Source organism: Aquila chrysaetos, chromosome 13 (genome assembly GCF_900496995.4).
Source record: "Aquila chrysaetos chrysaetos chromosome 13, bAquChr1.4, whole genome shotgun sequence".
In the NCBI taxonomy this organism is placed as follows: Eukaryota; Metazoa; Chordata; class Aves; order Accipitriformes; family Accipitridae; genus Aquila; species Aquila chrysaetos.
The window spans coordinates 36,392,569-36,414,257 of NC_044016.1; the positions used below are offsets into that span (position 1 = coordinate 36,392,569).

The 21,689-nt window shown below is 52.7% G+C and overlaps 3 protein-coding genes across 5 annotated transcripts; 2 read left to right on the plus strand and 1 right to left on the minus strand.

Moving 5' to 3' along the window:
• Positions 1-6: 6 nt before the first annotated feature.
• Positions 7-6,587, plus strand: STAR (steroidogenic acute regulatory protein). Of its 2 annotated transcripts, none has more exons than XM_030035209.2 (9): positions 7-505; positions 1,072-1,373; positions 2,586-2,763; positions 3,358-3,471; positions 3,757-3,884; positions 3,965-4,123; positions 4,693-4,877; positions 5,086-5,179; positions 5,267-6,587. In XM_030035209.2, exons 3-9 carry the CDS (start codon positions 2,700-2,702, stop codon positions 5,372-5,374), a joined length of 852 nt encoding a protein of 283 aa, XP_029891069.1. In that variant the 5' UTR covers positions 7-505; positions 1,072-1,373; positions 2,586-2,699; the 3' UTR covers positions 5,375-6,587. The 2 variants fall into 2 exon arrangements, with proteins under 2 accessions (XP_029891069.1, XP_029891070.1); XM_030035210.2 differs by having other exon boundaries at positions 2,590-2,763.
• On the minus strand, positions 6,054-15,905 carry ASH2L (ASH2 like, histone lysine methyltransferase complex subunit). Of its 2 annotated transcripts, XM_030035207.2 has the most exons (17): positions 15,745-15,905; positions 15,372-15,441; positions 14,491-14,636; positions 13,639-13,727; positions 13,190-13,284; positions 12,960-13,055; positions 12,634-12,729; positions 12,322-12,397; positions 11,596-11,613; positions 10,128-10,221; positions 9,533-9,750; positions 9,144-9,311; positions 8,592-8,785; positions 8,065-8,157; positions 7,600-7,698; positions 7,204-7,263; positions 6,054-6,738 (listed from the first exon to the last, which is right to left on the minus strand). In XM_030035207.2, the coding sequence occupies exons 1-17, from the start codon at positions 15,876-15,878 to the stop codon at positions 6,631-6,633; spliced, it is 1,854 nt and encodes a 617-aa protein (XP_029891067.1). In that variant the 5' UTR covers positions 15,879-15,905; the 3' UTR covers positions 6,054-6,630. The 2 variants fall into 2 exon arrangements, with proteins under 2 accessions (XP_029891067.1, XP_029891068.1); XM_030035208.2 differs by lacking the exon at positions 11,596-11,613.
• Positions 15,906-17,294: 1,389 nt separating this feature from the next.
• LOC115350083 (nodal homolog) lies at positions 17,295-20,308 on the plus strand. The gene is made up of 3 exons (XM_030035274.1): positions 17,295-17,599; positions 18,124-18,914; positions 19,011-20,308. The coding sequence occupies exons 1-3, from the start codon at positions 17,407-17,409 to the stop codon at positions 19,161-19,163; spliced, it is 1,137 nt and encodes a 378-aa protein (XP_029891134.1). The 5' UTR covers positions 17,295-17,406; the 3' UTR covers positions 19,164-20,308.
• Positions 20,309-21,689: the final 1,381 nt, after the last annotated feature.

Here is a 21,689-nt window from a genome sequence, read left to right on the forward strand (position 1 = left end):
CTCCTTCTGCCTCCGCGGGATGTGGGTGGGAGGGCGCTGGGTGCCCATCCCAGAGCAGGGCTGTGCCGCCTTCCCGGGCATCCCCTTGCTGGCACGCAGGATGCGGCCATGTGCTCCCCTCGCCCCCAGCTCAGCAGGGCCGAGCTCGGCATCGCCAGCCAAGGGTCCAGGTGGGTCTAGGCAGGTCCGAGCTCTTGCCGGCACCTCATCCTGCCCCGGGCAGGCGAGCGGTGCTGGAGCACGAGTGGGCTCAGCCAGTCGGACCAGTTGTGCTCCCTCCTGTCCCGATGGAGAGGCACCTTCCCGGTGCCCAAGGTAGGTGCTGGGACCTGAATCCCATCCACGATGCCTGTGGCGCAGCAGCTCCCCGGTGCCGTCCCCGGTGCCGCGGGAGGGCTGCCGTCCCTTCCCCTTGCAGGCTGGGCAGATGCAGCGGGCAGCACGGCGACAGCGTGAGACCCCTGAGGGACGTCTGGAAGAGATGCTGAGGTCACATCAGGAGTCGGTGAGTGTCCCGGGGATGGGGTGTCCCAATTAACCAGACCCTCCTGAGGGTTCTGGGTGCCTTTTCGACGTGGCTTCCCAGGGCCGTGGGTCTCTCTGTGCCGCCTGGAGCATTTGCCTTTTGTGCCATGGCACAGCGTGACTGTCCCCGTGTCCCCTCCCGAGGGGCACAGAGGGGCTCGTGCCCCTCCAGCCCCCGCAGCCCGGAGCCGGAGGGGCGGCTCTGCCCGGGCTGTTTTGGTTCTTCTCACAAACAACAGCGTGTCCTTGTGCCGAGGCCTTGTGCCTGGGAGCAGCGGCTCCAGCTGGGATAACAAGTCCCAGCTGGTTCGCAGCCGGGGGGTCTCCCTGCCGTCCCGGTCCCTGGTGCTGCGTCCCCCGGCCAGGGTGCTCCAGGGGACCGGGGGTGACACCTTGCCGGAGGGTCTCACCCGCTCTCCCCGGGCACTGCGGAGCCGTCGGTGCTCGGCGTGAGTTTGGCACGAGTTCCAGGCTACGGGGTTGGGAGCTCCCGGCGGCGGCTCAGGGATTTCAAACCTTCCTGGTTTTTCCTCCCGGTGTGTGCAGGCATGTGGGGACCCGGCGGACAAAGCCCAGCCGGGGGGGAGAGCTGCGGCAGGGATCCGGGAATCGCGCCTGCATGGGGCTGCAGCGCTGGTTGGCGAGCAGGAGCACGGCTTCAGTAGGGATTTCCCAGTAAAAACATTCAGGAAGGGGACGGTGCAGCTTTCGGCTTCCTCCCGGTCCCACCAGCACCTCCATCTAATTGCACATCGCTGACGTGAATACGAGGTGTCTCTTCTTGCCCGCGATGGAGAAGAGCAGCCCCGATGATGGAGAGGAGCAGCGGGACCGTTCCCGGGTGGCAGGTAGGACCCAAATCATCTCTCGGGGGGCTCAGCAGGCGGACTGGGGGAGGCGAGGGGCTCCCTGGGGCCGGGCTGCCGGTGCAGAGAGCGGCTGACCTCCCCCTTGGCCAAGTTGTTGCAACAGCGGGGAGGAAGGTCAGGTTCCCCGCAGGAGGGTGCAGGGGCTGACGTCAAAGGAAGCAGCTGGTGATTCATGGGTTCTTGGGAGCGCTGGTCTCTGGGGCCGTAACTCATCCCAGAAATGTCATTTCATCCTTGAGTGTTATCGCTGCTCTGCTGTTGCCCACTGCTCCCAGCCCCACGGCAGATAAACCGGCCTCTGGGTGAGCTGTGGGGGCTGTCCCTCGCTCCCAGCCCTGGGCTCGGCGGCTTAGTATACTTAATATTCAGCTTTATATGGGCTGAAAGAGCAGCTGGGTTAGCGCGGTGCTCTGCGGGGCAAAGGGGAGGGCTGCACGCCCTCCAAAACGCTCTTGTCCTTGTGATGTGCGTGAAGTATCCCTGATATTCCTGCCGTGCACAGCCATCCCGGGTGCCCACCGATCCCATGCGTATTTGCGGGTGCCGGCGATGCCGGGAGGTCCCGTTCTGCGGGGTTTGGTCTTGTGCAATGGAGCTTTAACTTGCCACCGCAGCGAGGGCTCTGCCGTGGGGTCTGGTCCCTAGGTGGGGGACAGGCTGCCCCGATGCTTGTGTCCAGCGTTAGCTGAGGCTGCGCTGAGCCTGACTCCAGTTATTCCAGGATGGTTGTGCTGTGAGACGGTGTTGTCCATCATTATCCATTGTTATCTTAGTTATCTGCCGTCGTCCGTTGTTACCTGTCAGAGTTGATTGTTATCCGTCGTTATCCATGGCTGATGATCCACGCGGGGGCAGCCGTGCCGTGGACCCCAGGTCCACGTGCAGCGGGGTTTGTCCCTGGCGCAGGAATCGCCTGCAAAGCACCGTACGAGCTGGGCAGGGGGGGCTGTGCCTCGGTCTCTTGCCCCTGCCTCGCTGCAGGAGCTGCCTGTGCCCCCCCCCCCGCCACGGCTGGACCCCCGGCCAGGGCTCCATCATGCCAGCGCGGTGTACGAGCACGCGTCCGCGTCTGCTCGCCGGCCGCACCGCCGGTGACCCGTGGCCCCCGGCAGATGCGCAAGGAGCCGGGTCTGGCCTTGGCCCCCCCTGGGCCCTGCCGTAAGTGATGGCTCTTATCTCCCTGCTGACAAGCCAGCATCCTTCAGCGGGCGTACTTAAGGCCGAGCGCCCGGAGGGCCAGAGCAAGAGGAGAACTCGCCGCAGAGACGCCCGCCCGCAGCCCGCAGCTCCTTTTGGACCGGGAAGATGCTGCCCGCTACGTTCAAGCTCTGCGCTGCCATCTCCTACCGGCACCTGCGCAACATGACCGGTGAGGGACCGGGACGCGGGGCTGGGGGAACCCCTCTCCATGGGCTGCCTGCGGTGGGCAACGCCGGCAGGGTTTGCAGGGCGGGAGGATGCTGGAAGCTCCGGGGGTGCTCTCCCCACCCCGTGCCACGTTGGTTTCTGGGTTTCGTGCTTTACTGTCTCCGCAACCCTTTTTGCTACCAGACCTATTGCTGGGGTCCGAGGGGGATGGCTGTGTGCCTCTGCTGAATGTGGAGGGTAGCTAGAGGTAACGGTCCCGCTGGCTGCGAGGATTTTGTATTCTTGTGCTCAATTTCCTATGGCCTTTCCTGGGCACCTGCACGATTGCTCCTCGGTATTTTTACGGCTGTCGTCTGCTCCCTGCATGCTGCATGACTCGGACCTGGAGCAAAGGCCGGGTTTGTTTAGGAGAGCTTCTGTCCCAGAGCAATGCAATGGCAGTCAACTGCTCTCTGTGCCTGTAGGAACTTCAGTGAAGGTGGCAAACAGAGGCTTTTTCAATGTCCTATGTTTAAATTGGAGAAAAAAAAAAAAATAGCAAGCCCCGTGCGGTGTGGTGCCTGGTGCCGGCGAGTGATGCGTTCTCTGCTCTCAGGTCTGAGAAGACAAGCCGCTGTCACCATCAGCCAGGAGCTGAGCAAGTTCGCCTGCCACAGCACGGGACCCAGCACGTGGATTAACCAGGTTCGCAGAAGAAGCTCCTTGCTCAGTAAGTGACCAGCAGACGGGGTCTGCCCCTTTCTGCCGGGTGGTGGGTGCCATCATGGGTCAGGGCTCGGGAGAGTGGTTGGAGGAAAACCTGCTCGTGGGTAGCCTGTGCTTTTGCTAAACGAACGGTGAAGGCAGGCAAGCAGTGGGAATTGAGTTTACTTCCCTAGCCCCTGCGCATGGAGAAGCGTATTTGATGCAGATAAAGCTTATCTGGTGTTACGATGTGTTAGTCAACTGTGCAGTGTTCTTACACTCACTCCCGCTTTCGTCTGATCTCACGCAGGCTCAAGGCTGGAGGAGAAGCCGTTCAGCGAGATGGAAATGTCTTACGTCAAGCAAGGAGAGGAAGCCCTCCAGAAATCACTCAGCATCCTTGGGGACCAGGACGGCTGGAAGACAGAGACAGTGGTGGTAGGTGCTCTGCTTTGCGGCACACTGACGCGGTCCTCCTGTGAATATTCGTGATATTAATTCTGCCTTTCCCTCTCTAGGATAACGGCGACAAAGTGCTGAGCAAGGTGCTCCCGGACGTGGGCAAGGTGTTCCGACTCGAGGTGGTGGTGGACCAGCCCCTGGACGCGGTGTACAGTGAGCTGGTGGACAACATGGAGCAGATGGGAGACTGGAATCCCAACGTCAAAGAAGTCAAGGTAGGAAGCGCACGTCAGACCTGTCTCAGCCAGGGGTTCGCACACACGTGCTGCTCCGGGTGGCAGTGGAAGGGCCAAAGATTCGCTTTGCCTGTCACAGCGGGAGCACAGGGATTTCTCCACCCGTTCTTTGGGAACGGAGTAGTAGTGCTTGTTCTGCAGTAATCGCGTTGCTGCTGCAGCAGAAGTGAGCCTGTAGCAGCTTGTCTGCTACTTTTTCTGTAGGAAACGCACTTGCACTTTACTGCAAGGTAGCAGGCCAGTTCTGTTGTTAAATTTGCGCTGTTACTGGAGGAGAAATAGCACAGTACCCCAACGTGCAGGGAAGAGCGTTTTGCTATTCCACAGCTTGTCTAGAATAAGAGAAGTGTTAAGAGAAATACCTCCCCTTTTCAGGTATTGAAAACTTATGTTCTGCATTCTAGTATGAAGCAGATATTTGATTTTTCTCACTATAAACACTGAGGTTTTTTAAGAGCGTGTGTTTGAACACACGGTAATCAAAGCTAGCTTTTAGCTAAGTTTGCAGTAAATACTTCAAATTAATGTTTTAATTCTAAACTGTCCAGATTCTCCAGAAGATTGGAAAGGACACAGTGATCACCCACGAGAAGGCGGCCGCTACCCCTGGTAACATTGTTGGACCACGGGACTTTGTGAGCGTCCGGTGCTCTAAGAGACGTGGCTCCACCTGCGTCCTGGCCGGCATGTCCACAAAATACGGAGCTATGCCAGAACAGGAAGGATTTATAAGGTAATCACTTTTTGCATTCACTTACAGCGTGTGTAATGAAAGTCAGATTCACACACTAGCTTTTAGTATGGGCTCAGAGTTGTGAGGTTTGTCTCAGTAGCAGGAACCACTAAGGAAACCCTAATTCACAAAGTGCTTCAGCATGGCTGTAATTTTTGAGGCAGTCACAACGTTGCTTTCTAAGGTGTGCGTTCCTGTCGTCTTACAGAGCTGAGAACGGTCCCACGTGTATGATCCTGCGCCCGCTGCCCGGCAGTCCTTCGCAAACCAAGCTAACGTGGCTCCTCAGCATTGACCTGAAGGTAAGTTTTGCAGCGAACATTTCAAAGCAGAAGCAGGAGTTTATTCGAGGCTAGTTCCACTCACGGGCTGCATCTGCTCCTCTCCAGGGCTGGCTGCCGAAGACGATCATCAACCAGGTCCTGTCCCAGACGCAGGTCGACTTTGCCAACCACCTTCGGGAGCGCCTGGCCCGGACGGTGGCCCTGAACTGCTGACCACAGTGACTAGTGTTGTAATGCTTTGATCAGGGGTGAAGTAGGGAATCATGTCGTGGGGCAAGTCAAGTCAGACAATTTAATTACAGCCTGTGCTAATTAGCCAAGACCTTTAATAGTAGATACCACTACTTAATACATGGTTTCAATAAATAAATAAAGCTGTGTTTATTGTAACTAATTAGTTAGGCCTCTGTGACCTCCCTGACAGGGCCAGCACATGCTCGTTGTGCAAATGCAGGACCAAAAAGTTGAGGCAAGTCCTGCATGTGCTGGCCCAGTCAGGCTCCTGCCACCTCCCTAACTAATTACTTTCAATAAATAAATAAAGCAAGCTTTAATTAGTGGTGTCTACTATTAAAGGCCTTGGCTAATTAGTTATTAGGAATAGCAGGAGCACCAGCATGGGACTGACTGACTTCACATTTTACTCCCCTCCTTCCCCCAAAACACAAACACAGCACACACTTACCTGGGGGTAGAAGCAGCTCTAATTTATTTTTCCAGACACACACAAAGTGTCAAATTATTTATTCATTCAAAGCTCTGTGTAACTAACTTGTCAATGCAGTGAGCAGAAGGAGATCTTCAGCTTGAGTGATCTCTAACGGTGTAGCTACTTTGAGTTTAAATCTCATTCATAACAAGTCACAAGACAAAAAACCAAAACAACAAAAGAAAGAGTTAAAGCCTTTATTTTTAAACTGGTTTCCAGTTTGTGGGGAAAAAAAATACAGTTTGGACAGAAGCCCAAATTTCAGTCTTACATGCAGTAGTCTTGTTACAACACAATCCTTCTGGCTGGAAGCTGTTGTTTACAATTAGCCAAACACAGGTCAGCAGAAGTGTCAATGTTCCTTCTGCAAGTGTACATAGAGCAGGTCTGTCCAATTACAGCCTGCTCTCACTGAACAAATTGACTGTTACAACCCAGGTACATCACAGGAGAAGTTACCTCGACACAATACTTGCTTCTTCAGCTAGCTACACTGTAAACGTTACTGAAGACTCCGAGATGCCCACAAATAGCACAATACATACTAGAACTGCATTCACTTAGACTCCAGCGTAGTGGTAGAGCATGAATCTTCAGCAGGTAACAAATATACATAAGGCCTGCCATCAAGAGCTGCGTTGGCTTCAGCTTGTTTGCTTGTTGGCTGATCGCTCTGAGTGATGCATGTTCCTCTACAATAAAAACCACTTGACTGGATACCCACTGTGTCATTTTTGTTAACGCTGCGCCACCACTTCATTTATGGCTCCCAGGGTGGACTTCGTCTTCCATCAACTTCTGTCTCTACATGATACAGCACATCTGCCAGTGTGTGTTCTACAACAGCACCCCAGCCCATGTCGCTCATCTGCAAAGGGAATGAAAGACAGTTAGCTTGAGTCATGAAGTACAGGCTCAGGACAAAGAGTGACTAGCCCTGCTGTACAGCAGCATTCCAGGACTGTTTCCCTCCTGAAAACATTAGTGGGGGAAAAAAAAAATTTCCAAGTGTTTCCTTAAAAAAGAATTCAGCCCTCTTACTGATAAAAAGAGGCTAACATAGGCAAGATCAGGGACTTTACAATCTGTCAAGAGGAACAAGACAGCATCTAGTATTTAGTTAAAATTTAGTTACTTGTTAGGCTATCAGTCCTTAAATATTTTTGAATACTGTAGCCAAAGGGATTGTATTTAAGTACAAAGAGTGAAGAGGACAGATACAAGCTTGGTATAAATCAACTCCCACCACCACCACAAAATCTCAACCACCTTTTGTTTAAATATTGTGAGGCTATCACAAAGTGGGGGGTAATAAGCTTCCGTTATTACTTACTGGACGGTAAGTGATATCTCTAGGTGGATACTTGAAATATGGCCCAAAGTTTATAGAAACCTGTGGAAGACACATTTGTCATTAGATCAAAAAAAAGGAGGGGGGCAAATGTCTTTACTCTTCAGTCCTTCATCCTCTCCTACTCCTGAGCCTACCGGCACCCTGTGCAAGACCACATGAACAAACATCCTTGGCATGAAAGGAGAGCATTCGTTCAGTGGTTTGATAAAGTTACATCACACAAGTGAACAGCAGCATTGTTCCGGAGTCACTTCACTAAAATAATTCCCATCTTTCCTCTTCACTTGCTTGACATGTTCCCAGAGCGCCCACACTCTATGCATTACTAAAACTATGATGGACTTTGAAAGATAATTCCTAAGATATGTTACTTGCCGTGCAGCCTTTGTACAAAGAAATAGCAGGAAAATAAACTCCTTCAAAGATGTCTTTAAATGCAATGCCTTGGCTGGCACCATTCTTGAAGAATATTATCTGAAAAGAAAAAAGAAGAGGTTTTTTTTTCCATTGAGGCTAACTTTCATGACCTTACTTGTGAACTACAAAGCAATCCTCAGGAGGCAGCTTAACCTACACTCCCCTTTACTTGATGCCAGACAATTACTTAAGTGAAAGCAATAACACGGCAAGCAAAGGGCGCAGCTGGTTTGTTAAGTTCATGTTTATTGTTGCTTTAATAAAAGCATTCTTGGTTTTGATGAAGAACTAATGATCAGCCTCCCTTTGTGTTCATTAAATGCAAGCGATTAATACATACAATAAGCCAGTCTCAGCAGGCTCTCCATTCTTCCTGAAGTTCTACATCCTCCCACTCACTCCACCTACCAAGGCTTAACTTACCTGGCTTCCGGGTGCTTGCTTTAGGCTCTTCTCCGCTTTGTCCACAAAGTCCTTCTCTTCAAAGTACAAGTAGCTTTTGAATTTGATCAAAGCCTGAAATATTAGAAGACAACCACTTCAGAAGTAAGCCAGAAAAACTGTTACCTTTAGTGACATATTAAAGAACAGCAGACCTACAGGAGGAGCCCTGCTGTGGGATAGGCGTGCCTGTTGTGTCAGAAAAAGAGTGATTCACACATCTCAAATATTTGAGAACCAGGAGGGGAAGAGAAGATGAAATGAGATGTGGGCAATCTCATTCAGTAGTCCATGCAGAGTCTTCCCTCCTTGCAGAACCTCTGTGTAGTTCTAGGTATTTTCTCTTCTGGAGATCAACACTTTGGACCTCTTTGCTATGAACCACACTGATACCCAGAGGTAGGATGGAAAGGATGCAATCAAAGGGGGCAAAAGTGAGGCTAGAGTAACCTGTTTTCCACTTGTCCACCTAGCCAACACTTAATCCAATAGTGAACTCCACACCTCACCTTATCTTTGTAAGTGTCAGGCAGTGATTTGGCAGTCTCAGTATCTTCTGGAAGACTGATGTAAAATCCCAGTATATCACCCTGTCCATAGCCAGATGAATAGTGTTTCCCTATCGACTGGTGAAACTTTGTTCCCTTTTTGCTGCGCCAGGAGTAACTGAACTTGTCATATCCCAGAGGCGCCTGGAGGTTCCCTGCAGAAACCAACGTTTCTTCATGAACATACACAGCGTAGCAGGAGCACCTTTGTGTGTCCCACTTCAAGTTTTGGAACAGTAATTACATTCAGTTAACAAATATGACTGCCATTAGTACAAACGTGTTGACTACAGTGTTAAGCAAGGCCAAGCATGCAACAGCGTAAAGGATCCACCCGTACTGCAGTTCTGCACAATTTAGATCACCTGCAGAAAGAGTTTCCCCTTAAGAAAAGCAGTGAAGAAGCAGGCAAGCTGAACATGACTTATGCTCCTTAGGTCTAAATTACTAGGGAAAGAAATATAGGAACCAGGTGGAATACGCTGATAAGAAATATTTGGTAAAATTATTTACCTAACGGCTGTGACCAGCCTAATCTGGCAGCTGTGTCTGGAGGCATCTCATCCATGGATATTTCAAAGTACCACGCTCCTTTCCGCACTCCATGCGAGGCTCGTACCATTGAATAGCCCTTTTCACCAATAACAGTCAGTCTGTCATCAGAAATCTTTAACTGAGGAGCTGCGGTAGGTGAGAGAAGATGGTATGAGCAGTTCATTCATGATATCTAATGCGCGGCGATGTCAAAAGGTAAGTGAACATACAGAAGTGGATTTAACATTTGCACCTCTTAAAGCAATTACGTCTGAAACTTCAATAACCAGTAACATGAGGTTCCAGGAGATGGCCCCTCATAAGAAGAGCTGGCTATACAACTCGCATACAATCAGCAAGCTTTGTACCTCGGTCATGCAGTGCTAGGAGGACTCGTTCATACAGGCAGGCTCTGTAGAGGTCCCCAGGAATAGGCTTTCCTGCCCAACAGTCTAGCTCCAATTTTTCTGGGTCAGGTGCGTGGGGGTCAGGCTCAGCCAAGATGTAACGATATCCATCTTTATTAAAGGGGTGTTCCAAAGGATAACCGTGGGGTGGTAAGCGCTGAGCAGAAAACAACGGGTCACTGCGAAACACAAAAACTACAGGTTGGCATCTCTTGGCAGCTACGGTTCAGTCACAAGTCATCCCAGGACAACCTCTTACAGAGCTGTACCTGCAGTGCTCACGGCCTGCACACTGCTTTGCTTCCAAGAGTCTGTGCAAAATGAGCACATACTCATCTACGAAATGAGTGTATACCCATCTATTTCAAATAATTTCTAGCATGTGACCTATCAGTAACATCACAGGGTTATGGCATGACTCCCCATAAATCTACCAAGGGCAGAGACAGGTGGGAGGCAGCTTAAGGCATCAAAAGCAAAGTTGTCCCTCTGACTAGCATACAACACGTCACTATAGATGCTCATCACTCTGCCACTTCGTCATTTTTCCTCTTACCTTCTGGTTTTCTTGGCTGTTCCCGTGGTCCCTCCATCTTGCTGCTTGCGCTTTGCTCCCCGTCCCTTCCCACTGCCTCCTGCAGCAATTCCCCCTTAACACAGAAACCACGGCATATTAAGCAGCTGATGATCAGAGAGAGCCCGTGAGCATGGAATCTCCACAAAAAAAGAGAGGGGCAGAAGCAGCCAAATTAAAATCAGTTCATGAGCTCAAGTACCTTCTTCCACAGTTAGGTGTGAAACAGACTTTACTGAAAATGAGCACAGCAAAATCCAGAACTTTTATATAGCTTCTAATCAACTTTTGAAATGTCTAAATTTAGAGTGGAAGCTAAGTAAGATTTATCAACAAAATGAGCTCAACTCAAGCTTTTAAGGTGAGAATTAAGAATCTTTTCTGTCATCAAAAGATCTACAGACAGCAGCATTGGAATCCACTTCAAAAGCATTATTATTTGCTTTCATGGAGATTCCAGTCACAGTTCAAATTTATTTCTGCAAAAGTAGCAGAAAACTCAACCTACAGCACACACTGGCTGATTTTAAGCAAAGTCATCATCCCAGTGACACACTATGCTGGAGAAACACTCTGACACCAATAAGCGCTTAACATTAAATTTCCATCTATAAAATAAAATACACCAAAGTTGAGGAAAAATGAAAAGCAATAGAGGTGTTTCTCTCCAGTATTACCAAAATCAGCACTACAATTGAACAGTGTATCATTTCGTATTACAGCACCCAATTTTTCTCGTAAATAAAACTATAGTATAGGAAAAGCTACATGTCAAGTGTAATCAAACTAACATCAGTATAACATTTTAATACATTAAAATGTATATGCATTTTATCATTACACTATTTCAAAAAAGATTGCTGTTGATTTACAAGGAAAACTACAGAATTTTTAAGTACTGTAGATAAACACCTTTACGAACCGCATACTGTGTCGTAACTAAAAATATAGTCAGCTTTTAAATTATCAGCATTCCCCTTACAGTGTAAGGGATTCAAAACATTGAAGGAATACCATATTCTGCACAAACATGACATGATCTCAGCTGCACTTGCTAGTCTAAGTGCAGATAAACATATAGGCTCTCCAGTTTGTCATCACTTATTTGCCTAAACAATCACAATATCCTATCAGCTCACAGATTCAGACCACTTATTTAGGCGTTAAGACTTAAAACTGCAACAATATCAGGTCAAATCGTACAAAGTAAAAACAAACATAAGTGAAAATAAAACTTTAAACCAGTCAAGTGGGGCAGAATATGATAATTAAAAGCTTCTAACTGCTAAAGATTAAAAAGTGAAATTGTTGTTTTGTATTAAAGTATTATTGCAATCACATCAAGGCACGCTTTTTATTTTTAATCGACTTTAGCTTCTAAGATAATTGAGCAAAAAAGCTTTGCAAACAATAATACTTAAGTTTTAGAAGCTGAAAGGTAAACATTCACCTCCCAAAGAGGCTCCACCTGTAAGAACAGAAGTGGCACCACATATTTGTCAATCTTCCAGAAATTAAATAAAAAACAACCAGTGCATGAAATGGAGACAACGCAGCCTTAGATATCTATAACCTTGTTTTAAAAGGCCTAAAACACCTCCTGTTAGGTACTACTTGAATGTGCTTAATATAGAACGGCGCAGCCTTGCGCACAAAGAAATCTCATGGGCAGTTAACATTACTACAGTAAGATTTCCGTAAGTAATCTCAGAGAGCTAGGCAAAGTTGTTAACACAGCTGTCATTCCGCAAAAACACTACTAAACGAACAACACTACAATGCAAGCAGTGATTACAAGGAATAATATATACTTTCCCCGACTACTTTCAAATCCCAGACTGCGGGAAACAGGAAGTCTGAATAATACAAGTAGGTAAATTAAAATCATTAAGGAAGAAAACTGACAAGCTCAGCTTTCTTGCAAGCATCTTGATTTAGCTGGCCACCATGAAGAAAAAAGTTGAACCTTCGCAAGAAGGTAAAGTTAATCTATCTTTAGAAAGGCACGGTGAGACTGGCTGAACATGTTTTGACCATAATAAGCATGACCTCAGTTCACACAACAACTTTAACTGCAGCATCTCAACTGATGTAACTGCACAGACACCCGGCTATAGGACTGGGAAAATACAGCTTGGTCCCAAATATTCAAAAACCGCCCAATCAAAGAACTTGCCGTTTAAGCTTCCGCTTGTGGATACAGCATTGTTCTGTTTCTGGTTATCGTATGCAGGACCAATATTAGCAAGATCCTGAAAGAGATAAAAAGCTGATGTATAGACTCGGTCAAACTTACCACCCAAAGCCTGAACAGGGCACTTCCAGGTGCTGGAGTACTCCAACACATCGCTTGGCACAACACAGGCTCACAGCGTGACTTGGCTAAGTTTTGCTCATTTGACTGAGCGTAAGCCACCAGCAAAAAGAACCCTCGCCCCTTCCTCCCAATGCCCCAAGGTGCACTTTCCTTCCATCTCTAATTACGTACTTGGTCTAGAAGTCCAAACTTGGGGTAATCTTCTTCTGGGTCTTTACTCCCTGGGTCCGGATGCTCTTTCACCAAGAATACATCTCTTTCTTTACACTAAAATAGGAGGAGGAGTTTAAATGTCACAAGGTAAGATCATATCAAGTTCATTAAGAAGTGTTTAAATCCTAGTGTTTACTATTAATATGTAGTATGTATATCAACTACCTAAGAAGCATTAGAATCGTTACCATTTTGCTAAGGTCTGGACTTAGAACTAACACGAATGTCAGACAACTGTACCATTCGCAGAAAATCCTCCATGAATTTAACTCTTGAATACTTACCATAGTTTTGACAATATTATTAGGCCAAGTCATTTTCCCAGGTCTCTGTCGTGTTGTCATACACTCCCAGTATTTATCAATAAATGGAATAATATCCTGTAAAAAAATAAAATAAAACAGAGTCTTAAGAGTGCGGGTATGAAAGTCTTGCTGCCAATATTTGTTTGAACTTGCTCTTCACTGAAATCATAGCTTACGTAAATCCATGATGATTTTTATAACAGCAATACCTTATCTTTTGAGAACATAGTTTTCGGATGCTCATCTTGTGTCCTTGACTGCCACGTTAAGTTGGCCAGAGCACTAAGGCACATCTCCTTGAGATCTTAAAAACAAAAACATACCAGAGCTAGAATTACACTTCATGGGGAAGATCAAACATACACCCACGTACACAGCAATTACTAACCACAGAGCATCCGTGCTATATAATAACAGTGAAACCCTCACAAGTTCTGTCCTAACTCAGCAGCCTTCATTAAACAGAAGATTTTCACCACCTTAATAAGTTAGTAGCAAAACATTTTTAGAAAAAAACACACATGCTTGTTGACCAAAAAATCCCGTACTAGCATTCCTGAAAAGCTTCAGCAGGACCCTCCCACCAACTTTAGATAAAATGAAAACTCTAGGACTATCTTGCACAAAATTTCAACAAACTTCATGCTTTCGCACTTACTGGCTTGTTTTCTTAAGAAATACGTGTTCCCACTGTGATGACAAACATTGCAATGGAAACTGTAGTTGGTCATGAAAGGCAGACATGATCTGGAAAAGAGCATGCTGATTTGTAAGTTCTGGCGTACACCTTACTTACTGCATCAGGTTAAGAAAGTAATTATTCCAGGTTAACAAATTAATTGTTCTCTCTCTCTCCAAAACCAGAAACATCTGACGGGTTCAATGATATTTTCATCAAATTAGGTTTATCACAGGCATCAAGAAAAGCCACGAAGCTCTTGAGAAAAACGTAAGCAAGCCAAGTGTCATCTTCTTGTTTTAGACAAGTCCTGAAATTCATTCAGCAAAATAAAAAGAGACAACAATCCAGAAGCTCTGGACAAGAAGCTCCATCTGAGTCAATTAATTAATTTTAATTGGAAGTTTAGAGTACTTTTTAGGGACAAAACACAACCAAAAAAGTTGAGTTTTTGATAAGCCTAAGGTCAGTCCCACATTCATTCTAGAAAGAAAGCTGAATTTACTTTTCACTTACAGGAAGATTTTATTTTTTGTTCACCCCAATTGAAAATGTCTGTTGAAGCCCCCTCTGCTTTTCAAATAACATTTACAGGCCTCTAAGGCACCAAGTCCAGTCCTGAGGTCTGGACAAAGAGTGTTTAAAGTTGAAATGTACGAACATAAATACTTCCTGCTGTGCTGGGTACAGCTTTTGCTATTCACATAACACACTCGTTTCCAAGTGTCCAACGACCTGGACAGGGTCCTGGTCCTTGGGAACTCACACTTTAAATACTTCCATTTTTGCTAACCAAAGTTTCATGCCCAGCATTATGCAGAGCTTACATACGTGGTATCAATGCCAAACGTGTCTGCTGTGAACCACTTTGTACAAATTCCACATTGCAGCTCTATCTCTCCAAGCTGCCGTCCGTTCTCTTCATCCACTGAGCCTGCCTGAGCGTCCAAGACTTCAGAGTTGTCCCCGGCAGCTTCCTACAACCAGAGCAGATCAGCAAACTTGGACTGGCTTAAAGATTGACTGAATCAGACAGGAAAGAAGTTTTGTGCAGTAACCTGTCAAGACAGGAGAATTTAGAGGGAATGAATTTTTTTTCCCCTAATACACAGCCATGCTGTGAGCGAGCTGAAACTATTTCATACATTCAGCTAGTTAGAACTGGTCAGATGGGTGAGGATTTAATTTCCAAATAATTCTTTAAAGAACTAAAACTGCAGCTAACAGGATGGAAAGTCCTTCTCGTCTGAACCACAGGAACGTGTTCAGATGGATTTTGAATAATTACCTTCTCACCTTCTATGTCTCTGTCTTACCCCGACTTAGTAATCTTGAAAAATTGAGGATGCTTATTAGTCCTAACACACCAAGCATTGCCAAACATCTATTTGTCAAACAAAAACATTTTATCTTCTGAAAAAAAAAAAAAAAAATTCTACACTTGCCCCTTTTCTACACCACATACAACCCATGACTATCTTACGCCTTTGCATCTCCCATCATCTATGCAGACACAGCAGGTCGCTACCAAAAAAAAAAAAAAAAAAAACCCAAAACAAAAACAAATGGGAGAAGGGAGAGGGCACCCTCACCAAGAGGCTGCACCTTCAGCTTCGGGTCCTCTCACGTTCTCTACCCCTCCCAGCTCCTCAAAACTCTCCCCCGGGGGCCCGGTCTCTCCCAGCCAGCCCCGGCTGCCCGCAGCCACCTACCAGGGGGTCTTTTCCGTTGGCGGACTCTGTCTCCAGAGCTGTGGTGACATCGACCAGGGAGGCATCCCCACTGAGAGAGCAGAAATAGGAATTCTTTGGGGGGGGGGAGGACGGACCCCCACCTCGGCCCCGCTGTGACCGCAGCCTGGCCCCGGGGCAGCCCCGCTGTCGCTGGGGCAAAAGGAGACCACCCGGAATCCCATGGTTTCCCTGGGGAAGGGATGGGGGGACCCCCCCCCCCGTACTCTCACGGTTTCCAGGGTAACGGGGGAGGGGGGAGCGGCCCACCATCACCCTCACGGTTTCCAGAGCTGGGGGGGGGGGGCTTGGGCCTGCGCCGGCGGGCCGGGCCCGCGGGTAGGGAAAAGCATACCCGGTCTCGGCGTCGGTTGCTCCCGGTTCGGGCGGGGCCGGAGGCTCCGCGGCGGGAGGGTCCGGGGCGGGCTCTGCGCTCTCGGGCGCAGGAGCAACGATCCCGGCCGCGGCCGCCGCGGGCGCCGCCGCCATTTTCCCCCGCCGCCCCCGCTCTCGCGAGACAGTCGCCGCCGCGGCGAGCTCTCGCGAGACTTCCCCGCTTTAAAGGGCGATGCTCGCCGGTGGGGCCCACCCCGGGCGGAGCGGCGCCACCTGCCGGCGGCCGCCGGGAAAGACGGAGCCGTGGCGTCACGCCTGCTCGGCCGTGACGTCACCCAGGCAAAGCCCGGGAGCTAGGTGCGGGGGTTCACTTGGGGGTAATGAACCCCACGTCAGCACACAGGCCCCCGCCGGCAGCAGGTCCCAGGCCCCCGGTGCCCGCGCGGGGTGGGTGGGGGTGCCGCCAGCAGCGCCCGGGGGCTCCTCTCTGACACCGGCCCCACGCCGCGGGGGGGGGGGGGTGTCCCGCGTCAAGATTTAGCACGTTTCGTTCCCCCCCCCCCCCCAAAAAAGGAGAAGCGTCGCCTGGCCAGCCGCCGCCCTGCGAAACCCTCTCGCTGGGAGGGCCGGGGGAGGTGTGGGGACCCCCCCGCGCTCGGCTCCCCGCACGGCCGGGGGCCGGGCACAGCTGTGCGGGGGGGGGGGGGGGGGGCGGGGGGGGGGGGGCAAACGCGCAGCCATGTGTCCCCACGGCCGCTCGCCCTCGCTCTGCAGCATGAAAGGCTCGTGGCAGAAGGGTTCACCCATCGCACCCCACTGAGCTCCTCTGCATCGGGTACCCCCGAGGCTGGACCTTGGGCAAAGTCCTCCCCCCCCCCCAGAGACGGTGCCGTTCCCCCTGCGCTGCCTGGCTGGCATCCCCCCCCCCGGCCCGCACCCAGCGGTACGAGTCCCGTTGTCCCTCAGCGGGGAAGGGCGGTGGGTGCTCAGCACCCTCTGCCCTGGTCCTGCTCCGGATTGCGCTGGGAGAAGGGGAAGCCAAGGGGGGGGGGGGGGGGGGGGCACAGCCCCTGCCTGAACGGGGCTGGGGGGGGTGACGGGGACGATGTCCACTGGTACCCCAGGTCCCGGTCCCTTCTCTAAGGAGCAGGACAGGATTGCCGGGGGGGGGGGGTGGGTGCTGGGGCATCCCGTCCCCAGGAATCCCAGGTGCCGGGCAGTGCAGGGTGCTGGGGACAGCGGTGTCCCCGAACACGGAGGGGGTGGCCGCCCCCCTCCCCCGGCAGGGCAGGGCCGGAGGGAGCTGGTGGTGGGGACGATCCCAGGAGGGATGGATGGAGAGAGGGACGGGGAGGAGGAGAAGAGATGGGGAGATGGAGGGATGAGGCAGGGATGGACAGGGCTGGAGGCAGGGAGGGAAGGATGGGGAGAAGGAGGGAGGCAGAAAGGGAGGAACGGGGGACATGGAAATGGGGAGGGCTGGCGGGGGGGAGATGGGGGGGTGGAGGGGAGGGAGGACAGAAATAGGGACGGGGGGGGGATGGAGCCGGGGATGGAGGGATGGGAAGAGGGACGGGGAGAAGAGGGGAGGGCGGGCGGGAGGGGGGGACTGCCGCGGCCGCCCGGGGCGGTGCTCGGGGCCGCTGTACAAATAGGGCGGCTGCGGGCGGCCCCTGCAGCCATGCGGGTCCCGCTGCCCTCCGCGCCCGCCTTGATGCTCTGCGCCCTCGCCCTGCTCCGCCTGGGCTGCGCACCCACCCGCGCACCCACCCGCGCCCCGCCGCGCTGCCCCCCGCTGATGCTGCAGCTGCTCCGCGCCCCTCCCGCACCGCTCCGCGCCGCCGCCGCTGCTGCCCTCAGCCTCTCCCCGCACGGTGAGTGGGGCCGCGGCCCCGGGCATCCCCGTCCTGGGAACCCGCACAGTCCCCGGGCATCCCTGACCCCCGCACCGGCCCCGAGCATCCCCGTCCTGGGACCGGCACTGTCCCCAAGCATCCCTCTCCCTGGGACCGGCGCTGTCCCCGGGACCCACACCATCCCCGGGACCCACATCATCCCCGAGCATCCCCGTCCTGGGACCCGCACAGTCTCCAGGAGCGGCACTGTCCCCAGGCATCCCTGTCCCCGGGACCCGCACCATCCCTGAGCATCCCTGTCCTGGGATCCACACAATCCCCAGGATCAGCACTGTCCCCAAGCATCCCTCTCCTCGGGACTGGCACTCTCCGGTGGTCTCCCTGGCTCTCGGGGCTCGGAGCGAACCTGGCTACTTTCCCCCGACCCTCGGGGTCCCACAGCAAGGACCGTGCCCCAGCAGCATGCGAGGGCACGGTCCCCTCTGGCGCTGGCACTTGCTGGCAAAGCTGGCGGTCCCCTCACCGTGCCCCTTGGGTTTCAGGCTCCCTGCAGAACGGCTCCCGCTGGGCGATCTCCTTCGACATGTCCTCCCTCTCCAGCAGCCAGGAGGTCAGCCTGGCCGAGCTCCGTGTCCACCTGCCCAGCTTCTCCCCAGCCCGCGACGTCTCCCTGGACATCTACCACAGCCAGCGGCGGAGGTGCCGGGGCGATGGGACCTGCGCCCATCAGCTTTTCCTGGGCACCGTGGCTGGCAGCCCCTTTTCCACCCAAGCCTCCTGGAAAATCTTTGAGGTCACCAGCCTACTCCGGTCCTGGCTCCACCAAGCCGTGGACCCTGGGCACCGTGGTCCCATGGGAAGGGAGCAGTGGGAGGCGAGTGGGTTGGCTGCCCCGGCCACCACCACCATGCGCTCGCCCACCTCGAGTGACACTGGCCATGGGGAGCCAGCCCTGCCCCAGGACGTGACGGACGGAGTCCTGCTGCTTGTCTTCTCCAAGGACAAGTCTCCAGGAGACCACAGCCTCATCAGGACAGCAGAGACCTCCAAGCATGTCATGCGTGACAGCGGCTCCCAGGGCGTGGGGACCCGCCGGCACCGCAGGAACAGGAAGGAGAAGCAAAGAATCAAAGTGAGCGATGCTGCCGCTGTCATCCCGGGGGAGGAGGGCAGGTCCTTGTGCAGGAGGGTGGACATGATGGTGGATTTCGAGCAGACCGGCTGGGGCAGCTGGATTGTCTACCCCAAAAAGTACAACGCCTACCGGTGCGAAGGGCAGTGTCCGTCACCCGTGGACGAGACCTTCAAGCCCACCAACCACGCTTACATACAGGTAAGAGGGGTTTGCTGCCTCCGCTTCCCCACACACCCCAGCCCTGCCGGCCTGCGGCAGGGGGGGATGCTTTGCTCTTCCCGTGTCTCCCCACAGAGTTTGCTGCAGCTCTACAAGCCCAACCAGGTGCCCTGCCCTGCGTGCTCCCCGGTCAGGATGAGTCCCCTCTCCATGCTCTACTATGAGAAGGGCGAAATCGTCGTCCGCCACCACGAGGACATGATCATCGAGGAGTGCGGCTGCAACTGAGGCCAGCTTATCTCCTGCTGGGAAGGGCCACGTGTCTGCCCAGAAAGTGTCCCCGAGGACTGGCCGCCCAACCCACGACCAACGCGCAGACTGGCGTGTCTCTGAAGCCCAAGTGCCCGTGGGTCAGCGAAGCTCTGGCTGTGCCAGGGGAGGAGTGGGGTGCCCGGGCGTTAGCAGTTCTGCAGCACTGCATGGCCACGGTGCATGGATGGATCCAGGCTCCGCACAGGAAAGGCCATCAGACACCTCCCTGCGGTGCTGGTGGCAGCACCGGGGTGATGGGTGCCCGACGGCTGCGTTTATCCGGGAGCCATGGCACTGGCAGCCGGTGTGTGCCAGGGTAGCCGAGGGCTGGTGCTGCTCCACAGAGGCGGGAGCCGGGGCGCAGGGCTGGAGCCACAGCAGCATTGCTCCCTGCCACGACACGCTGCCCACGGTGACGCTCCTTTTGCCCGCCATAGGAATTGCCGGCAGCTACAGGCTCTCGGCGGGACGCTGCAGGACCGGTGTCCGGCCACGCCGAGCATCTGCACCATTGGGATTTTCAATCTCCCCTGGGGTTTAGGCATTTCTCTTAAGACTTCTATTATATTTCTATTAAAACTCTACCAGATTTCTATCACAATTAAGCCAAGTTAATGGGTTAGCCCCATGTCTAGAGCCCCCCACCAGCAGCACCACATGGGCAGCAGCAGACAGGGGTTTGTCACAGCCCACTCCTGCCCTGAGCCGCAGGGCTGAGCGTGGCTCTGGGAGGGATGGACCCAGGACGAACTGGCCAGCAGCAGGCAGGGAGGCAACGACCTCCATCTTATACGCTCCTCACCCAGGACCACACAGGGAGTGATGCAAAAGGTGGACCTGAGGCTCCCACATCCCTCTCCAAAGCATCATCCCTTCACCACGAGCCAGAGAGGGTTTGCACAGGCAAACAAGGTGCCCCTGGCAATTAGGCAGCCCTGTGGTCGGTCTCCGTGGGTCTAAGCCCCCCCCCAGCCCTCCTACCTGCCCTGAACATCTTGGTTCACACACTGCTTTCCTCTGTAAAACCATGGCTTTGCTCAAACCTTTTCCACCACTCGCTGGATGGGGTGGTAGTGAAAGGGTCATGGTTGTATAATTCATCAATAAATTTTATATATTAACAATGCCTGGTAGATTCTGCTGATTTCCACAGCCCATTTTTGCTGTTGAATGATCTGTCAGGGCACGATTTCCCCCCGTTTCTCTGTGCATCTGCTGCACCCAGAGGTTCTCCCTGCTCCAGGATTGTTTCTGGCTGCAGCCATATGGCTTGCTGGCAAAACCAGCAATGCCAGGTGGTAGCAGCCAGAGCAGGTGGGCTGCTACCATAACTTGCTAGAGCAAGCGGGTCCCCTCGAATGGTGCAAAACATACTCAACAGCTCTGCGAACAGGAAAGTTCATGTGAGATAATGAAGAAGCTGTTCCCACCCTGATAGGCGGTTGCTCAAGAGCAAGCAGGGAAGCACCTGCAGGCGTTGAAAAGGAGGGCTGAGGGGATTTTCCACCTTTATTTACCCCTTGGAGATAAGGGGAAGGGCCATGTTCTCTAATAACAATGAATTTTAAGCCATGCGCAGAAGCCTGTGCAGGCAGCTCTCCTTTGGGTCACCCACCTGAATGGGTGACGGGGCTGGGAGCCCAAGCGGGAGACCTCCCGCTGCAGGCGATGCCCGGGGTCTCGAGTGTCCCTGGGGATGGCCATGCCCCCCCGTGTGCCACGCTCCTCCTGGGGCAGCGAGGGCCAGTCCCCGGGTTTGGCCAAGCTCACCCCATTGCAGCCCTGGCCGTGGGTCTGGGCTCCCCCAAGGCTCCCAGTTGCCCCCTCCCACGGCCACGGATGGGGACACGGCACACGCGTGGGGACCCACGGCACACGCGTGGGGACCCGCTGCCGGTCCCCAGCTACACGCGATGGAGGGGACGAGCAGGACCACGGGCGTTAGGGCTGGCAGCGGGTGGCCATCCCCATCCCTCCCCTCCTGGGACCAGCAGCCCCGACTCCACATCCCCGGCCCAGCCTGATTATCCCCAATCCACATCCCAACCGGCGGATAAACAAAGCGTGTCTGGGTGTCCCCCGTCCCCCCCTCCGCACAGACCCTCCCCTGGGCCGCTTACATATTCCAACAGCGTTTCACACTGGGACCATCCCGTCATTAGAGGGTCATTTGCAGGAGCTGTCAAGGGTGGGCAGGGAGGTGTGGGGCTAACTCCTGGCAGGAGGCAGACACACACAGAAATCTGGAGATCTGGGCTCTTGATGAAATAAAATAATTTTTTTTTTTGCCTTTTCCTCTGCAGGTTTGCCGCTCCCTCTTAAAAAATGTTGTCACACCAGCAGTGAAGCCAGGAGGTTTCACTCTCCCAAGCTCACCAGTTGCTCACCCCCCCAGGGTCCCCCCTCGCTCTCCCCAGCCCCCTGCATCCATCGGCCTTGCTGGAAGCTGTATCTTTGCGATCTCTGCCCCTCCATCAAGCCTGTTTGAAATCGAACAGCGGG